This window comes from Plodia interpunctella, chromosome 19 (genome assembly GCF_027563975.2).
Source record: "Plodia interpunctella isolate USDA-ARS_2022_Savannah chromosome 19, ilPloInte3.2, whole genome shotgun sequence".
Classification (NCBI taxonomy): domain Eukaryota; kingdom Metazoa; phylum Arthropoda; class Insecta; order Lepidoptera; family Pyralidae; genus Plodia; species Plodia interpunctella.
This window is the reverse complement of record NC_071312.1, coordinates 5,906,816-5,927,448: the sequence shown is the minus strand read 5'-3', so window position 1 is coordinate 5,927,448 and position 20,633 is coordinate 5,906,816. Positions and strand designations below refer to the sequence as shown.

Below are 20,633 nucleotides of genomic sequence, written 5' to 3'. Positions count from 1 at the left end.
GTTGTCATTCCATTGCTAGTCCGGGAATGAGTTGGAAAAACTTTTCTTTACTATTGTCAGCATCTGCTGGTTTTTCGGAATTTGTCATCTTATTTTTTCCGTCTCCGCCCGGCCAATTCATACTGTTTTTCTTTTCGTCTCCGCCCGGCAAGTCTAATCCAGGTATTTCAAAATCAAGTTCACTTTGCCAAAACGAAGAATTCTTATGGAAATTAATAAATGATTCCTTACTATCGCATTTTGTTATATTATAAAGAAAATACCCTGAAAAAAATTTACTTAATCGTAAGATGTTTTTATACATGTCACATACTATGCTTTTTTATGCCCTGTTAGTATGTTAATTCGTGTGGGTGAAATCTTGCTAGTTTCAGTTTAGTATATTCGCGTCCAAATTATCTGAAATTTGGAATACATCTTTAGTTTGGAATATAATGCACACGTAACCTGATGGTCCACCCATGTTCGGATCTCTATGAGGGAACTTACTTGAATTTTGTGCATCAAATACCCCCAAATCAACATCGGAAATGAACCTTCAAAAGCACTTTTTCACGTCAAAATTCAAATTATATAGTAATTTCTCAAAAGGCTACAAACTATTGCAATTTCGGAACGACCACTGCTGTGAACATGTGCCGAAAGAAACTCATTTAAACAGTATTGGTCCCTGTCGTGCCAGAATCGAATTGATTGAACTTACACGATTTATTTTCGCAGTTATATTTATACAGCATGCACAAGTTCTCGAACATTCTCGCATTCTTCGTAATCACATCTCTGCCGCAGACTTTGTGCACATTAACTTGCTTATTGCAATGCTCGAGTTTGTAACACTGATATTTGCTAAATCTTTTTACTTTCAACTCGTATCTTGACAATTTTGATTCCTGAAAATAGGTTAGTATCATCATCGACCACTTAAGAATGTTGTTCTTATCGGTTGAGCTGCCTTCATTTACATCTATCTTCTGTCATCGATGTTACCTCCCTATACACATGACCCTTGCCTTTTCTTTCAACTGATCCATGAATACCCTTCGAGGTTTACTTTTCCTTTAATTAAGAATTTCATAAAGTTGTCGTATTAGGTTCCTTCCTTCCGTTCAAGCTTCTCTGGGAATGCTGCTGTTACTTTTTATCTGTCAAGGCTTTGTAATTATGTCTTAGTCGCTTTATGCGACATCCAGGGGAGGGTGTGGAGTGGTCCTATTCTAAGACAGAAATCACGGCGCTACTTACGTCTTCATTATCGGAACAATAATGAGGAATACACAGAACCAAAATACCTGTAAACAGAGTCAAATTTATGATAAATCTACTTGTCAAAAATAACTAATAAGCCCCGTTTAGATGTTTATTATCAAATACGCGAGTGCTGTTAAAACCCCAATAAATAATAAATTAGGTATATATGGAACTCTTGCGCGAGTTGTCACCGATGTCTGTTGTAGACTCTCAAACGGCTTCTTCTTTTTTGCGTGTAGCAAATCTCTCTTGAACGATTACATTTTATATTTTCAAAGACTGCTGCACTATGGCCTCAACCTCATCGGAAATCCACATTGGATCACCCTGGATGTAGGTTAACACCTGAACAGACGGGGCATGCGAAAATGTAATTCATATTTTAAGGAGAGGCACCACACTCTCACAAGTTGAGTGTATGAATGAATAGATTGTCTTTTCAACGGCCTAGTTGAGTTTTCAGTTTGTTGAGCGTCGTCCAGATCGCCCAAAGCAAGTCACCACCAGGAGGCCTCCTCATGCACAGCGTGTCTTCAAAATTTTAAACTGGCATCCTTTCCACAAAGACTTAAACGGCTGAACCGATGCAAATATTTTTCAAATATCTGTTGATCAGGAGGATTTAGAGAGATAGAAAATAGAGGATTAAAATTCTCACCCACAGCAACGCTAATATATTTCATCATGCAACATTTTTAAAAACATTAAAGCTGAACAAGACATTATTAAGACGATTAAGCGGTTGGTTGATTTTTATTAACTATGGTTAATTGTTTGTGCATTTTATAGGCTATTTCACTATAAGTGATATCCCAGGCAAAAAGCATTCATAATAGGTACGTGTATAACTACTTTAGCAAGATCAAAATATACATAAATCATTGATCGCATCGCACGTTTCCTTACAGTCGGATAATAATCATACCCACAACGAGTTTTCGTGGTTTAATTTGTTTGTTATTTTTGGTGAGCTGGATAGTGATATAGGCTTTTTGCTGTAGGTGGAGTCGCGGGCAGAAGCTAGTCACTTGATTATGGTGCTACACGGTATAAAACAAAGTCGCCCTTCACGTCTACCAGTTCCTAAACTTTCTTCTTTTTGATCACGCAACGTATTTTGATACAGTTTTAAATGTTATTTAGGCAATTTATTCTCCAACTTTCGAGAATTTAAATTGACAAAGCCGGAGCAGGTCGCCAGTTATAACAGTTCAATAAAGGAAACAACATTATAGATTAATTATTTTTTATTTACCAATTTTTCATCTAAATAGTTAAATCAATAAATGGCGTCAAGTCAATATACGGGCTATATTTTTTCGTTGATTTATGTTTAGGGCTGGTTGAGATCTTCCTAGTGCGTTTAACAGTTTTAGCTTTTGTAGTTTTTGTCGAATCAAGAATATCTTGCAAATCTTTTGGCAATTTGTATTTGATTAATCTCAAACAGCTTGTGATTCCAATGCCGGTCTCAATGTAATCTACAAAAAATACATTACAAGATTTTTATTCAATTTATTTTCACATGTATGTTTCTTTCTCCCTCTTATCCTCACGGGTTTTCTGTTTCTTTTTCAGCTGTTATACTATGAAGCACAGGTTCTGTGTTGAATATAAACCCTTACACCTTGAAAATTAGGCTGTAACTCTACTACCTACAAGGCATGCTATTTTTTGTTCTCAAATTGAAAAATATTTAATCCATGAAGCACAGTGTAATGTTTGTATATCTGTGTCACATAGGATGATATAAATGACTTATTGTCTAAGTCAAAAATTTAAATTGCCGACTTCCAAAGACAAAGATCAGATGAACTTTTCTTTTATTGTTTATTCTAAATCCAAATAAATAACCTGTGCTCTACACAAAATAGCTTTAGTGGAAGCCTAGCTTTAGGGTGAGTTCCACCGTCAAATTTGACGTTGATTTTAACCGACGCGCAACTGACGTTTAGACAAAATTGCGTTTTTTTCGTTTTTCTACACACGTTAAAGTTAACGTCAAAATTGATGATGCAATCCCACCAAAAAATAATACGTTTATAAAAACAACTCAGTTATGATTAACTAGCTTTTGCTCACAGCTTCACTCGCGTTTACCTCGTTAGACATGGAATTTCCAACAATCTTTTCTTAGCAGATGTTTCTTAGTCACAATCTTCCAAATTTCATCTTAATTTAATTTCCTGACGAGTGAGTGAATGATTTTCTCTTTTATTGACCGAGCAAGCGAAGCGAGTGTGGTCTCCAATTCAGCTTCGCCAAAAATACTTTCGTATTTCTGTATCGCGAGGTCTACAGCATACAGAGCCACTAGTGTCGATTAGTAATGGTTGGTACGTATCCTTATCCTTACATGTTATAAAACAAGTCCTACGCCGTGTCTGTCTGTCTCTTCGCGATAAACTCAAAAACAGCTGCACACATTTCATGTGGTTTTCACCAATTGATAGTGTGATTCTTGATGAAGGTTTAAATCTACGTTATGTTTTACCCGAGCGAAGCCGGGACGGGCATCTAATGTAACATAAAACTTACGTCGTTCGGACAGGCAGTTATGCCTGAACAAGGCGCAGTTACTCACAAAAATTCTATAGTCGTCCTTACTTTTACCTATTGTGCAGATTAACTTAGTGTTTTTTGAACATTCCTTAGATTTATTGCACCAGAAACTGTTCATAGCATGCATTCGATTGGGTGTATCAGTCTAAAATCAAAATTATTGAATGGTTACAAAAAGAAAACACCATCAGATACTATATTATTGAGATGGTGAACTGTGTAAGGTAAGGCGTTTTAGGTTCCGTACTTACACCTACTTTGAGTTGAAGTTGAATGTGTCGTACAGCATACATCAATCTACCCAAATTCATTGCAAACTCGGCGCTATTACCGCGCCATAGAGGTTCATGTAGGGTAACTTGATATACTGTTGTCTGTACATAATCATGGTACGAAGCTCTCTCTGAGCAATATACTATCGCACTTGATTTATTCTATATCTTTAGTAATGGTTTGACGCTATAATAGACACAGAAATACATATGATTATAACACTTTTCGTTTTTACGAATATTTTCCGATCCGTATAGCGTATACTCACAATTTTGCGCAGTGACCGGTATTCAGATTTGATGACAGTATCGTCGTATGGCACATTTTTGCATTGGTCCATGTTCACTGTTGTAAAAACTAAAAGAAAAATAAATATTTTTCTTAAATCAATTAACTTATAATACTTAAACTAACCTAATCTACGAGCACTAGGGATTTATTTTAAGTTATTATATTGATGTGTTGTGTGTACCTAACAGTTGGCAGTTTGTTATACATATGTTTCCACTATTAGATTATGTGATTATAGTATGTCTTATGTCAGATAGTGTCACTATGTTGCGACAGGGTTTTTGAGGTATTGGAACTGATTCTGGGCTCAGCAGAAATTAAGCTGGTGTCTTGAGTCGATTCGCACTGAGAAGCAGCTAACCAATCGCGTGTGCGTTGTTGTAGTCATCGCGTCACAATGACGCATTATGATTGGTTAGTTGCGTTTCACTGCGAGTAGGTACTGGATAGAGTAATATCGATAGCAAACAAATACGACCTCAGCACTTTACGAATTGTCCGTTGCAGTCATCACAACAACGGACAATTCGTCGGTGACAGGTGATGCATCGTCGGTATCCAATAATGCCACGAGGTTCTTGAGTCAACTCGGCCCAATCCAAATTTAGACCATAGGATGAGTTGCTTAAGCAAAAATTATTTAAAACTCTTTACGAAAATCCTAGACTTATTTTGTAGGCTTCAGTATTTAGCCTAAACTTTTTTAGTTATTATACTATACTTACTCGACTTTATCAGTGTGAAAATCTTGTTTAATGAGTCTGAACGAATCATCCTATTGTAGAAGTTTGGACGGGATGAGTTGACTAAAGCCGTCGGTTACTGTCAACAATTGGCGACGGCTGCAGATGATCTGCCCTCAACAAAGTGTCAGTAAAGCTGTGCCGGCTTTTAAACTTAATGCCAGCTATACACAATTGGCGAATTCGGGCAAATGCCGACGCGAAAGAACCAGCAATATAAATTGACATCGCTATAATTTGTCGAACTGTTTGCCTGTAGTCTATGGCCGGCATTCAGTTAGACCGTCATCAACATGACTTCGAAAATCTTTATTATTCAGTAGCGTGATAGGTAGTGTGTTAGTATAGTATATAGGCAAAAGTGAAAGAAAACACTCGATTAGATTAATTTATATATTTTCCTTTCAGACTTAAAAACGGCGACCTCTGGCACTAAGTGGTGTAGTGTAATGTCTGGGGAACAACTCCCACGGTTGGGATAGTCTTTTCTTGGGGAAGCGTGGGAGGTGCTCACAGTACTTCGGCAAAACTCTGAAGTAATCTAAAATTGTACACTAATGGTGACCCAAAGTAGATATGTTCTTTTATTTTATACATCATTTTAAAAGAGAATGCCTATTAAGGAGCCTTATTACCTTAAGAAGGCATTAAGTCCACCTATTGTTAACTTTTTAAATGTACCTTTAAAATTGAAATGAATAAATAAAAAATATTGTATTGTATGCACTCTTTACCAACAATGGAGATTCACCAGTCAATTTGCATATTTCGCATTTCCGCAGATTAAAGCTAACGTCAAGTTAATTTGAACCTGCGCAGAAAAGCGCAAAGATCGCCATTTTGTATAAACGTCAACGGCGCGGTTAAAGTCAATGTCAAAGCTGACTGGTGCCACTCACCTTTATAAGAGTGAAAGAAACGTGATGTTATATTTACGCGACTGTACTAATAAAGAGTGGATTGATCTTAAGATTAGTCCATAAAGTTTTTTATGAATGTTTCACCAATTGGCCATACTCGTGACCAGCCCCGTGTAGTCTCATAGTGCATTCACTATGAGACTACACGGGGCTGGTCACGAGTTTCACTATCATTATACATACCCTGCCGTTTAGCACAATTAAATTTGATCATATCACATGTGTCTCTAAACCTTTTGACCATACCCCTCCTGTTCCTTCCACACTTCTCTTTTTGGCTGTGGGTGCACGTTTCTGATTTAAAACAATACTGAAAAAAAAATTCATATAACCAACTGCTGAATGGTAAGGTATCTTTACTTAGTTTCATGAAAGTAAATATTTAAATGCAAATGTTGGTTGACTATTCCGATCAGTGTTATACCTACTTATATATGGCTGTCCAAATCAAAAGGGACCTTATGGCGGCTGTCACTTATAGGATTTTATTGCCGTTGTTTGAATACAAAACAATGGCAATAATGGCGTAAGTGCTGGGTGCCATAAGGTCCCTTTTGACTTAGACGGCTACATATGTGTTGTGTTGTGTGTTTAGTAGTGTAAAGTCATGTTCGATGCCTTTTGACGACTTGAAAATCTCATATTACCTACTTATACACCAGTATTATTTAAACACTATATACTCGAAAAGAAGAAAACCAATATTTGAACTGATTTCCGAAAAGAAGGTTTATGTCTCTCGCTCTTTCAGCTAAGCGCATGCAGTCTGTCATAAAAGTGAAGAAAAAAATTTATTGACGAATTACATTTTTTTAACATTGCTATACCAAATAGAACGGTCTAGATTGGTTGATAAACACCCAGTGTTGCCAGCCAATAGGAGATAACGGCATCATTTAATATTTTCACTTTTTTAACAGACTCTAGTCTACCTATATTCTTACTTAATATAGGACGTTACATTCGTATTACTATTTTTTCCTCCACTTTGCACATCTTCCCATTGGCAAGAATATACTCCCGATATCAAGCCAGCACTTTTTGGTTGACGAGGAAGCATCTTATTACCTTAACATTTGAAAAATATAAGAAAGTACCTAAACCTAGTTACCGACATGAATTATTAATTACGCACATGAAATAAAAATACATAGATAAGATAAGAATAAAAATCCGTAAATAAAAAATAGTTAGTTAAATTAAACAGTGCTTCATTGGTAATTGATTTATTTGCACACGAAATTAATGTAGAATCTCCAGGAGTGTCACGCATAAGTTTCATTCTTGTCAAGCGGAGGAAGGTCTCGACAATTAGACGCTGTGGTTTTAACATACCCTGGAAATAGATACATAATTAGCTTTGCAAATTTTCTTATAGAAACAACATAAAGAAATACTTAAAAATATATTTTTCATTATTTGTGCAGGCAAATAGGAATGTGTTAGTATTTTATATATCTAGTAATTCGTTTTGCAAATTTTCTTTATTTCGTGCAGGCAAATAGGAATGTCAAAATTAAAAATAATCTAAAATGCCATAGAGGGTGACTTTTAAACACCCCTACCTACAGGTTTGGGTGACATAAAGTTGTTAGCAAAAAAACTAATTACAAATTAAAGAAAATACTATTACATCATTAGATTTTTAAATTGCAACAAATAATCTAGTTTTTTAATACAGTCTGTCTAGAAAAAGTGGAAGACGGATTTTTAACGAACTACATTTTTTGTCACTGCAATAAATACAACATTAAATGATCAAGATTGGTTGATGAGCTCGCAGTGTTGAAAGCCAAGAGGACATAACGCCCGTATTTATTTTCTATTATACTTATATAGACAGACGTAGTGCAGAATACCTACATGCATTATTCAAGCAATTATATTCGACAATATCGCAGGAGTCCAAGAACCGCCGCAACTGTCCATCCTGGGAAATACCACACTTCTCCTCGCCATTGTGTATGCAGATTTTAGCTTCGTAGCAAGCCTACAAAATATTGATCAATTAAAACTAACGTGAGAATAAAAATGCACACTCACGTGTGATTATCGACGGAAATCTATAAGACTTAAACTAGAGCAGACTTTCCCGTTGATATTCACACGTAGCCGACCCGTATTTTCATTTACAATTAATGACTATTTTCCTTTAAAAGATAAGAATGGCAAGGATAACCCGGCGGACAAAATTGGGACGAAAAGTTATATTCTTGTTTTTATTCAACAGCAGCGACACCGCAATCACGTGGCTAAGTTTGTTCCTTTGTATGTATTTATCGGATATTTATTTTAAAATGTTCTGTTATTTTATTAAACTCAATTTAGAAATTAAATATTGTACTTATCTTCTTAAGTACTTTGTGATTGATTTGTAGCACTATTATTTATCTAAACCGATAAAACATTTTAAAACATGTACCTATGTAATTCATAATCGACGAATAATATAAGATTAATAAATTAAAACGAAAACTAACGTAAATGTTTAACGTTACGTAATAATTGCGTACAAATGTTAATCGTAATATTTACATAATGTATTTTTAACATTCATACACGCCTTTAATTAAGATATTTTTTTTATAAAAACAAGTCAACCAGTTTTGATGAAATTTGGCAGTTTTGGTATTGGTGACCATTTGTGCACCCGGTTAAATTCTCGGCTCGGCTCCCCGACCGGACTGTGAATTCACTTTCACGACCGGCCACCATCCAAATTCCTTCGGGGTGCTGTTTTTGCGTCAGCTATCAAGTATATTATCTCTTAGTAGCCTCACATCCACGACAGGAGAAGTATTCTTATTAATGAAGAATTAGAACCATACACCACAAAACGACGTAAATTAACTTAAAAATTACTAACATGGGACGTCTGTTTTCTTTTCTTCTTCATTTGACTGTCAGCTCCATGTAATATTATTCCTGAAATATAATTAAATATTATTACAGTTTCAATTAAATTTAAAGCAGACTGGTGTATTTCAATAAACTGTATGTATTAAATGTCAAACCTATGAGCGCTATAGAAATCCACCAGCGCATTTTTCAGTTATATTACAAACGACACAATTCTAAGAAATACTCATAAAAATATTACATACACTCTAAAACCATGCAATTTTTTTGCCATGATATTATATTTCGAAATTTCCCAAACTCTTTTACGATAACTATTGAGTCATAATACACTCAGTATTATGACTTTACTAACTTAGATTTAAATTTATTGTTTTGTACCTTTCAGTTTTTATTAAACACTGTTGCATACTATTTTATGTTCCCCTCGTATTTTATATGCATTTTCCTATTTTCGATATCATTAATTTCTTCAATTGAATGCAAAAGTGTAAGTACTTAATTAATATACCTACTTAATTGTTTTCAATTAAAATCTGAAAGAAAATGCGGTGGTCCTATGATCGATAGGTTCCAGGTTTGATATGAACCAGGTGTGGGAACTTAACTTATAGGAAAACCTTTTTATCAAGGCAGAGAAAGGAGAGTGTCTTATCTTCTATGTGATGCAACCAATAAAATGCAAAATTAAAATACTACTTTAAATTAAACAATTTTACTTTCTGAATTAATTTTTACAAATTTTAATGGCCAAATTCCAAACTTCTCTGGAAAATAGATTTTCTCACATCAAATTTTGTCTCGAATGAACGAATCTCAACGGGTCTTGGATGTTTATCTATATATGTGTTTGTTATAAAATATAATATTGTTGAGTTAGTATCCCATAACACAAGTCTCGAACTTACTTTGGGGCTAGCTCAATCTGTGTGATTTGTTCATACATTATTTATAATTTATTTATTTATTTAATCTCAAAGCGACAAACTCTGTAAACGCCGAAAGTAATGATTGGTCTCTATAATAAAAGATGGTTTACTTTTTTAAAACTGCAACCGATCCTAAAATCCTTATAAATTTTCAACAGATATGTTACAAAGCGCAGTTTTGCCGACACGACGGCCGAAGGCGCTGTGGTCTGAACCCTCGCACGAGGCAAGTGCGCTGGTTCTTGGACAAATGTGACCTCTTGGAGTACATGTGTCAATATACAGAGAGTAAGTACTGTTTCGTCGTAGTTTGTAGAAGTGGACTCTGGGCTCCGACGCTTAACGGCTGAGTAAGAAGCTGGATAAAAGTAGTTTTTCCTTGATTTTGTTCTCCCCGAAAATTTCAAAGAGCCTTCCTGAAGGAGCCGCAAAATTGAAGTCGTAAATCTAATAAATATGAGTAAATTATAGATTGTTTGGTATAGGAAGTTAATTTTCGGTAGTCCGACTTTCGGTAGTAAGACTACTCGGTAGGACTAGATACTAAAACCTGGACCTTCCACGATCTTTAATGACACATACACATAAAAAAAAACATTTTACATGATATTTTGATACTTACCGTTTCTTAAAACTTACCGAAACCCATATCGCAGTTGAATTTTGCCATAGAGCAGTTGCTCTGAAATACCATATGGACCATCCGACTGTCCCTGCCACAGATCACGTTATTTGTCACGTGACAGTGCCTTCCTATCCAGCACCACATCTTTGTGATAACTTGTGTTAGACCAAGTGGGTGTAGTGTCGTCTGAAAGGGAACTTTATTAGTTTATTTCAATAATAATTATAAAAAACTAGCATGCAAGTTTACTTCGTACATGCGTAAAACGAACGGTAAGAATTACCGTTAATTAATTACCGTTCCCAAGGTAACGGAAAATGTCTACACTCCCCAAAAGTATGAACATTTTAGTCGCTCCGACTGACGTTATAAATAATAAATGAATTAAAGTAACTTGAACTTGATGTAATACGTAATTGTAAATTCAAATTGGTATGAAAATCGATTTAATTTAGTGTGTTTTAGTGAGATAAGGAGCTGAGTTTAAAACTGGACGCAAACGGCATGAACCCATCTTGCGATTTACATCTCACCATCTAGTCGATTCGTAGTGAGCGAACCAATCACATTGCGCCATTGTGACGCAACGACATCCACACTGCAATGTGATTGGCTCGCTGTGTCTCACTTCGAATTGATTCGATGGTGAGAAGTGAAATCCAAACCGACACTAAGCCCTCTAGGCAATATTAAGAAGAAAATTACGAATCGTAACGTACAAATTGCATGATCCTAACATATACATACAGACAGGACAATGAAAATAACGTACAGTACTGACAGTTGTGTCTATGCCGCCACGCACATGAAGCTTCGGGTAATAACCTAGAGATGTTATAACCTTTTCCCTGGGCTGCAATAGTTTCTTTTTAAAGGGCGGCAAACCCTTACACGCAACCATTTTTGTCACAGTGTAGTCTGAAACAATATTATAGATAAATTTCAAGTCAAAGAGGGAAATTGAATAAATTTTATTAAACTTCGTTTTTTTTGTTATTTACATACAACTAAACATTAAAACGAAAACAAATTACAGTTAAATGTATAAGTACTAAAATAACATAATGAGACAGACAAAACTAAAACGTTAATTCGTTGTTCTGTGAAAGCGTTATATCGTAGCATTTGGTAGTTATTAAGTTTTAAAGCAATATATTTTTCTTTTACATATGACAGCAATACAATGTTTTATATCTAACAGACCTCTATCAAATTAGCTCAAAAAACTATAATGTTTATGAGCATAGCGACACCACCACAGGAACACCACGAATCAAAAATAAATTGAAATATCCAAAGTTTCCACTCCATAGCGTTTCACCAAAACAAGTAAATCTTATTCATCAACCGGAAGATTTTCATGAGTGAGAAAACGAAACATGAATAACACAACATTGGTTAATGTAATAAGTAACAACACTATATAATTCGGAAATGGAAAAAGTTACATATTTTTTAAATCTAATTATCTTCATCATTCAATTATCGTCGATGTATTTATTATATACATATTTTTTTTATCTTATTTTAAAAATAAGAGTAAATTTTCTTTTAATTTATTTTTTCCTTTGTTTAGTTGCACTTTATGGCACCTCCTTGCTATCTCTGTTCGGTCTAATGGTTGACTGGTAGAGAAAGCCATATTAAGTCCACCTTTTGTACAATATTTGTGCAATAAATTTCTTAACTAAATAAAATAAATCATTTTCAGACTAGGTACATCATCCGACTGCTAAAGTCTCCCTTTTTGCGCGCCACTTCCAATAGTCCTATGCCAGTCTTATCCATCGCTTTCCCGTGACCCAAACAATGTCCGAAAATTAATTATTATTATATTTTAGGAGCGCGAGAGGAGCGAACATTCCAATTAGATCTGAATTAACAGAACAATCTAGTTAATTCAAGATTAACAGACAGATAAACACCTCAAAATAAAATCACTTACTGTCATGAAATCTACAGTTGAATCTCAGCATTGAGCAGGCATCGTGGAATCTTCTTAATTTCTTTTTTTTATTAATCCCGCACTTTTGCTTGTGATCGTGCGTGCAATCTTTTGCCTGATAGCAATACTGAAACATGTCATAACTAAAATCAAAAATCCTTCATACACTAAGTATTATTTACGCGAAGAAACGCCGGAAATAAAAATCTTTAAAAATGTTTGCGTAATCATCGTTGAACTTTCACTATTTTTTTTCATTATTTTCCCTCAAAACAGAGGGAAAATAATGAAATGGCTGGAAGAGAACCTTTAATTTGCTTATTTTACACAGACACATAGACAAAATGTATAACCAAATATACCAAATACTTCTTTTCGAGTGTGATATAGACAAAAATGAGGTGATTTTTTTCAAGTTTCCCAAAGGCATCTGACATGATTTAACAACTACACCCGTATTGTCGCTGTGTTTTGTGCAAATTTTCAATACGAAATGAACTCACTTTTCAATACGAATCACGTTGGATCATCTCGCCACCGACCAATCGTTGTAAAGTTACCGTACTCCCATTTACGTCACGTTACCTACATGATTTTGTTTTTCGGGACCGTGTTTATGGATTTGCCATGAGTCAATTTGTCATCAAGGAAATGTATAATGTAAGTGTTAGTGTGACAAATTGAATGGAAGCATGGAATTAGTAGGTACTCGTTACGAAGTACTTACTAAATCCATGAATGGAAGTTACAAATATGTGTGTAAAGAAATAGCTGCAATGTAATTCTATATTTAAGTACTTGTATTGCATATAATACTTGTATTGCATTAAAATATGTATTTCAGAATATTATACTTGCATTGGCTATACCAGTTGTCGGAGGTTTGTTGCAATCAATAACTGCTAATAAAATAAAACCTGAGAATTAAAAAATATCATATAAATGTTAAGTATTATTCCAAGAATACATTAATTTCTTGAAATAATCTATTTCATAGTAATCTCCTCATAAAATTCCTATTGATGTTGAATGGATGAAGCAAATAATTAAATAAAATTTTCAATCTTATGAAAAAAATAAACTAAATACTTACCTAAAATGACATTTAGCAAACACAACTGCATTTTATAGTTTTAAAATTTTAATAAAATTTACAATAATGTATATATATTGTATGCAATGGACTGTCAGCAAAAGATTTTTAAAAAATATTAATTTATTTAAAGACAACTGCCTAACAGCGAAGTACATTTAAGACTATAGAGTTATCCTAGCCAGTCCTTCTGGGTAAGATGGATAGATCAAATGTAATTGCGAAACAAAAACATTCATTGAGAAGAATGCAAACATTAAACATATGTAAATTTTACAATAGAATTGTTTACGTTTAAAAGGTTTGATATTAAATAGTTCTTTACGATTATATTTGTTTACATAAAGCCTAGATCATTGTATTGATTCTATTTGCATCGTGTGTTATACATTATGTTTTACATTGCATTGTGTGCTGTACATTATCAAGAAACAGTACGCCGAACTTTGCCAGATTTGGCATACATTGCTGGTTCTTCTTTACGGTAAATAAAAGCTCTCATACAAACTACGAGATACTCTTGCATTCGCGTCGACGTCTGTTTGAGTATGTAAGCGGCATTAGAATAGAACCACTCGATATCTTAACGAGAATATTGTGGCAGACAAGGACTGAAAGTCTTCATAGGCAACAACATCATTCCCAAAAGGGTTAAGATGGTTGGAAAGGGTTAGGATGACTTTTATCACAATTTTTATTATCATTGAATAATGGGCAAATCTTCATTCATTTTTTTTAAGTGGTCCCTAGTTTCAAGACGTTACAACGAAGAATTTCAGCGTGTTCCCGCTGAAATATATCGCTCAGATAATCAAAATCCACTCAAAGTTAACTACATAGGTACAATCATCGCAGAATATTTTTAATATAAACATAGACGTAAGATAATTTATTTGCAAAAACATGAGTTTAAATTATTTACAATTTTTAGAAAAATTGATGAGATGAGTTTGTCGTGAAAGAAACACAATAAAGTTTAATACGCCTTGTGACAACACCCTTATAGTTTGTATTTTATCGAGTATGGTGTTTTGTTACACACTAATGCGAGATTAAAGGGACTGGCTATCATGACGGCCATCTAACGGATCTAAACAGTCAGTTAATGTGGAGTTTCCTTGCGATGTTTTCCTTCACTACCATCACTACCATCTACCATCAGTGAGAACCTCCGTGGCTTAATGGTCATCTTGCCGGACTGGATGGAGGTCCCGGGTTCAATCCCAGGTCAGGTCAAGATGGAGAATGATCTTTTTCACATTGGCCTGGGTCTTAGATGTTTATATGTATATGTTATGGAATATAGTATAGTTGAGTTAATATCCCATAACACAAGTTTCGAACTTACTTTGGAGCTAACTCAATCTGTTATCCGCTCTGAGTTGTCCGTATATATTTATTATTTAAGTAAGTATATGAAAACCAAATGGCCTATCTACACGGTAATTCTATGTGAATGGAGGTTAATAGATTGACCATCCAATTTCTTTGATAAATTCCCCTTAAAAATAAATTACAGTGTCAGTTAGAGGTATGAAAATCAACTCAAGTTTTGTATAAATATTGTTTCTAACCTTCTCTACCTCATCTCTGCATATTCAGGTTTCATTCGGGGCTGTGACGCCGCGAAGCCCAGGGGCGGCGTGAAAAAATAATATCTTTTCTGATACTTTACAGTACATGATCTAAAGCTCAGCTTTTATTAATGAATTTTCTCGTTATCATCGTATTTTATATTTATATTTATTTATCAACACTCGATCATAATCATAACATGTATTTTGTATCATCGTCATCTGCATCCCCCCGTAACCCACTGCTGGGTATAGGCCTCCTTACGTCTCCGCCAACCATCTCTGTCCTGAGCCATCCCAGTTGTTGCCAGCAATTTCCTTTACATCGTCGACCCATCTAGCTGCCGGATGTCCTACGCTCCGTTTTCCAGTTCTGGGGTACCACTCAGTTACAGCTTCACTCCATCTTCCATCATTCCTTCTAGCTAGGTGCCCAGCCCAATTCCATTTTAATGTCGCGACTCTGGAGACCACCCACGTCTTGAACTTTCGTTCGACGACGTATATGTCGGATATACGTCGTCGAACGAAAGTTCAAGATTTTGTATCCTCGTTGAGCATGTACTTTATTATGTACTATTAGAAAAAAAATGTGTACAAAATAATATGATAAGTCCAATACTAGTTAAATGAGTTTCTTCACAGCAGTGGTTGTTTCGAAATGACAGCAGTTTGTACCTTTTTGAGAAATCACTTTATAATATAAAATTTGACATGGAAAAAGTCTGAAAAAAAGGCATGCCTGTGAAGTCTAATTACTGAATAAACTGTTTCATTTGATTTTCCAAAACAATATTGATGGTTTTCAGAATTTATACCAGTCAAATCCAGGAAATGCGCGCATGTACCTCCCCTGTGATGTTTACAAACCTATCGCTTTCTGGATAGCCGAGCAACAGGAAACATAGACAATACTATAGACAATAGACAAGCTTTGTAAACATAGAGGGACGGCATATGCTCCAGTCATCAGTAGCTGCTTGCAACTGGTAAGTTCAAGATGTCCAAAATGTTATCAGGTATGTGGCCTTCCTTGATTCCTCGTCAATGAGAATAAAAACCGTTAAGTTGTATGAAACATAATACAATAAGTATATCGATACTTTATAATAACAAAAACTACTAGGCAGATTGGATGAAATTTAGCAGAGAGATAGATGAAACGGTCAGTGTGACATGTAATGTTTTTTTTCTTGTTTGTTGATCTATTGGACATGCATAACAAAACCATTTAAAAAGTGTTTATTGTTGACATAATAACACGTTTATTTACTATTTTTCGCACATATATTTAAAACACACTTAAAAAATTCCTTGTTTCCTAATTATTTCAATAATTTATTAAATAATATATATTAAAAAATAATTTTGTTGTAATGACTATCCGATTTTTTAATTAGGTAGCTTATTTCAATAAAACAATTTTGGTATTTTTATAATAATTGAGGAAAATGACTGTAATAGAAATAAAAAATGATGCTAATTATAAAAAAATTAATACTCATTAGAATATCCATCGTAAGGTACCTACGCTACGAATTAAACATAAAAGCGCTTCTTACAGCTTATCATGGTTTAGTGGAATCAATACTTAGATATGGAATATTTTTTTGGGGCAATTCGACGGATAAGGATATAGCTTTTAAAATGCAAAAACGCTGTATTCGCGCAATGTTTAGACTCCAAAGCACTGATAGTTGTCAGCCTTTTTTTAAAGAACACAAAATTCTTACACTTCCGTCACTTTACATACTTGAGGTAGCAACATTTGTGAAAACCAATGCTCATTTATTCCCTCGTCTAGCTGATGTTGTATTGAGGAATCATTGAGATATCTATCGATTATGCATGCACCCATCAAAAACTGCTTTACTCGGTAATAGCAAAGTATGTATGGCACCGAAAATTTACAACAAAATTCCAAATCAATATAAAAGCTTAAATTGAAATCTATTTAAAAAGCAATTCTTTATTAAGTGATAAATGTTATTATACTTAAAGGATTTCTTTAATGATAGACTTGGATAGAAATTAGTGCTAGTATACATTATAATTTTTTTTGTTTTGGATTTGTAGTGGATAGCATGGTTCTCTTTATTTATTTATATTTGCGAACAACGCTAATATCGCTGTGAATCCTAACTAATATTATAAATGCGAAAGTAAGTCTTGAAATTTTGCATACAGTTTGAAGTATTGAGATGGACATAGGGTACCTTTCATCCCGGAAAAATATCTGTTCCCGTGGAAAATTTACGCGGGCGAAGCCGCAGGTAAAAACTAGTTCTAAATAAATAAAATTCGAAAACAAAACACTCGAACCTCTTCGAACAAACATCGATGTATGGTATTAGATTTCCAAATTGCTGGTGTTTTAAAAATAACCCTGTACCCAGCTTTCAAACTTTTATATTTCCAGTACTGATAATGGCAGCCATGGTGGCCGCGCATGGGCCTCCCCTCGAGAGGGACAACGAAGACATCGCTATGGGACGCAAGGTAAGACGAAGTCCTCCTACAGAACCTCAAATCTTTTGGTAAAGGAAAGAAATGAGGTCCTTTCTTTTGGGTTCCAAATTTGTGTTCAGAAAACTAATATAAAGTCCAACAATAGAAGTCACGGCTATTTTTGGAGAAAAATACATATTAACTCATTTGTCATGTTTTCCTAATATTTCTTGATTTCAAGAAAAGGGTTTCATCCATCATTTTTAAGGAATTACTATACTGGCTCTATGACTTCAGTGGATCTTGATCTACAAAACCAGAGAGCGCCAGAGCTATTTATACTCCACAATAAATCTCAAATCAGTCCATTTATTATTACTATTTAATTAACTGTTATAACTTCTAGTTCGTTGGTATGAATTATAAATACACTAGCTTTTTCCCGCGGCTTCGCCCGCATAAGTTATTCTGCGAAAGCAGAACACAAACTTTCACCCCCAGTCAATTGAACCCTGAAAGTCTACCCTATATTTGAACGGGAGCCTTTAACTATATATAAACCAAATGTTATCAAAAGCCGTAAAAGCGGAACAGACGAATAGACAGACAGACTTTCGCATGTGTAATATTAGTATGGGTTATATCACCCCCCTTTACGGCGTAGACAGAGCCAAGAGTTGCGAAACTCAAACGCCACAGGTTCAATAGTAATCGTATGCCTATCGCCTATGAAAATAATCTCCAGTTTACAGCCCTTAATGGAATTGTACAGTATGCGCGGGAAGAGAGGCACTGGCGCAAACTATGTATTTCCTCGCTTCCAGACCAACATGGGAGGCTATACTCGCAACTGATTTCAGATGGGGGCGAAATGGTGCAGCATGGCCAAAGTGTGCAACCACGACCGCGTGCCGATCTGCGGCGTGAGCCACGCGGGCGACCTCATGGGCTTCCGCGACCTCTGCGATATGTTCGACTTCAACTGCATCAGGAGGAGAAGTATGACCTCCAGAAACTTACAACTCATTCCTAAACACAATTATGTACAGTCAACAGCACATCTAGTTACCCAGCATGGACTTCTATGGCGTGGTAATAGCGGCGAGTTTGCTATGAATATAGGTAGGTTGATGTACTGTGGACTGTACACATACTAGGATTCAGATTTGCGGGGTTAGCCACGCGGGCGACTTCGCGGGTTCCCGCAATGTCTTTGTTAACTATATTTGTTCTCTTTCTCCTCTCATTTGGATACAATGTGGCAACTCACATTTAAACAGATAATCTTAATTTATCCTTACAGGATCGTAACATTTTGTAGATCTGTCTTTGTTTGTTAGTCACCTTGTACGACGTCCACTAAGGATATGTAGTTGTCCTATTCTAGGGTAGAACCATGCGGCATTTCATCACCATTTTTTCGATGATTGCATTTTTATTATTTTGATGTTATTACAGATTACAAACAAACAGGATGTCCAGAGGACAAGTCCCAGCTGAGTGTGTCTCGTCGACCCACCAACAGTTATTACGACGATTAATATATAAATAAATATTATTTAAATCTTTAAATATTCTTCATTACAGTAACACACTATCATGGCAATAAAATATAATATATTATTTGTTATTTATCGTAGTGATAGACATGTTTGATTTTTGTCATGTTACGGTCATTAATAAAATGTTATAATCCTGTAAGAGTTTTATTGACTGCAGCAAATACTACATTTCATTAGGTATCATAGCCCTACATAGACATTAGCTACCGAGGCTACTCTATAAGGATAATACTCTTAAAAAATAAACGGGCGAATTGCCAATTAATTTAGTTAGGTTAATGTGTCGTTGACTGTACAATCCTGAAAAAATAATTAAAACCTACTATTATGTTGAAATTTGAAGTAAGCACATTTAGGAATGAAAAATAATAGGTACAGAATGGGAATAGATGTTTTTTTATACATGTTTTAACTGCGCTTAGGGGCCTAAGCGCAGTTAGTCCCAATTGTACCAAAAATGTGCTCTTTTTGGTCCTGGAACGCAGTGTAAGTTAATGATATAAAAAAAAATCTTATATAAATTAAACTTCGATGAAAACTATAAATAGTTCATCTCCAAATAGCCAAGAGTTCTAACTTCGAAATCCCCAGAGAAATTAAGATGTTTGATTTATAAGTATTCATGTTGGAAATATTACTTTTTCAATTTCTTTGCACGGTTTTAGTTGCCTAGCAATAAGCCACCAGATTAGATCTTGTAACGGTTAATAAATCAATCAACATTATCACATCGTATGGCATGACTTGGATCCAGGAAAAAATGAATTATCTAAATGGCACAGCCAATCAGAATGCGTCGAAATAAAATCACGTTAAACATGATACAAACTTATTTACATTTTCTGGCAGAACCGTCAAACACAAGAAGGCTTGGATGTCGTCAACGATGATATGCGAGCCATTGGTCTGACAACTAAGAATTAAAAAGACCGTACGAAGTTGATAAACGTATATAAACGTATACTCTAGGCTCCGGCACCGTATGGCAGGGGCTGTAACCTAGAAAACACATTTTTCGGAATAAAATAAATATCCTCTCGGCATAACTGTTCTAAAATGGTACTTATTCGACCACGTAATGCCCACTGCCTACCTATAATTTATTCATTTCATTAGTTCTTTCGAAAAATATTCGTAACTGATTTTTTGGATAATTCCTTCTACTGAGAAGAAAAGATTCAATCATGTTGTTCATTGGCGGTATTTCAGTCGTGCGTCTCCCTATGACGGTGAAACCCATATTTACTGATGTTTTTGAAATGCTTATCCATGCGCTGTCTAGTTCACCTATTGTGTATCCAACATACTCGTTACAACGTGATTTCCTAGAACCTAACACTACTTAGAAGACCCATGTATTGGAAAAACATTCTATGATTTTCAACATTCGCCAATCAGTTGATGGCAAACCTTACCAAGATGAAAGTCAATACTTGCTTACTTGAAAACCTACTTTTTATTATTTTAATTCATCGTGTTGATAGTCATTTGATCGGAGATAAAACTCGATTGGTAAGTATTTATACAAAAAATAATTTTTAAAAGTACAATTGTTGTTTAC

The 20,633-nt window shown here is 34.9% G+C and overlaps 3 protein-coding genes across 8 annotated transcripts; 1 reads left to right on the top strand and 2 right to left on the bottom strand.

The window, feature by feature from the left end:
- Positions 1-4: 4 nt before the first annotated feature.
- Positions 5-2,042, bottom strand: LOC128678312 (uncharacterized). 2 transcript variants are annotated; one of them, XM_053759762.2, is made up of 4 exons: positions 1,907-2,041; positions 1,243-1,289; positions 704-890; positions 5-264 (listed from the first exon to the last, which is right to left on the bottom strand). In XM_053759762.2, the coding sequence occupies exons 1-4, from the start codon at positions 1,932-1,934 to the stop codon at positions 5-7; spliced, it is 522 nt and encodes a 173-aa protein (XP_053615737.1). In that variant the 5' UTR covers positions 1,935-2,041. The 2 variants fall into 2 exon arrangements, with proteins under 2 accessions (XP_053615737.1, XP_053615738.1); XM_053759763.1 differs by lacking the exon at positions 5-264 and adding an exon at positions 274-399 and having other exon boundaries at positions 1,907-2,042.
- A 446-nt stretch (positions 2,043-2,488) lies between these two features.
- On the bottom strand, positions 2,489-13,711 carry LOC128678311 (uncharacterized). Of its 4 annotated transcripts, XM_053759757.2 has the most exons (6): positions 13,489-13,708; positions 13,254-13,312; positions 6,221-6,347; positions 4,352-4,440; positions 3,787-3,955; positions 2,489-2,729 (listed from the first exon to the last, which is right to left on the bottom strand). In XM_053759757.2, exons 1-6 carry the CDS (start codon positions 13,517-13,519, stop codon positions 2,515-2,517), a joined length of 690 nt encoding a protein of 229 aa, XP_053615732.1. In that variant the 5' UTR covers positions 13,520-13,708; the 3' UTR covers positions 2,489-2,514. The 4 variants fall into 4 exon arrangements, with proteins under 4 accessions (XP_053615732.1, XP_053615736.1, XP_053615735.1 ...); XM_053759761.2 differs by lacking the exon at positions 3,787-3,955 and having other exon boundaries at positions 13,489-13,711; XM_053759760.2 differs by lacking the exons at positions 2,489-2,729; positions 3,787-3,955; positions 4,352-4,440; positions 6,221-6,347 and adding exons at positions 10,283-10,636; positions 11,232-11,368; positions 12,396-12,522 and having other exon boundaries at positions 13,489-13,696.
- On the top strand, positions 9,247-19,206 carry LOC128678313 (uncharacterized). 2 transcript variants are annotated; one of them, XM_053759765.1, is made up of 6 exons: positions 9,247-9,386; positions 9,984-10,113; positions 15,872-16,051; positions 17,482-17,561; positions 18,371-18,509; positions 18,969-19,206. In XM_053759765.1, the coding sequence occupies exons 4-6, from the start codon at positions 17,490-17,492 to the stop codon at positions 19,049-19,051; spliced, it is 294 nt and encodes a 97-aa protein (XP_053615740.1). In that variant the 5' UTR covers positions 9,247-9,386; positions 9,984-10,113; positions 15,872-16,051; positions 17,482-17,489; the 3' UTR covers positions 19,052-19,206. The 2 variants fall into 2 exon arrangements, with proteins under 2 accessions (XP_053615740.1, XP_053615739.1); XM_053759764.1 differs by having other exon boundaries at positions 15,872-16,081.
- Positions 19,207-20,633: the final 1,427 nt, after the last annotated feature.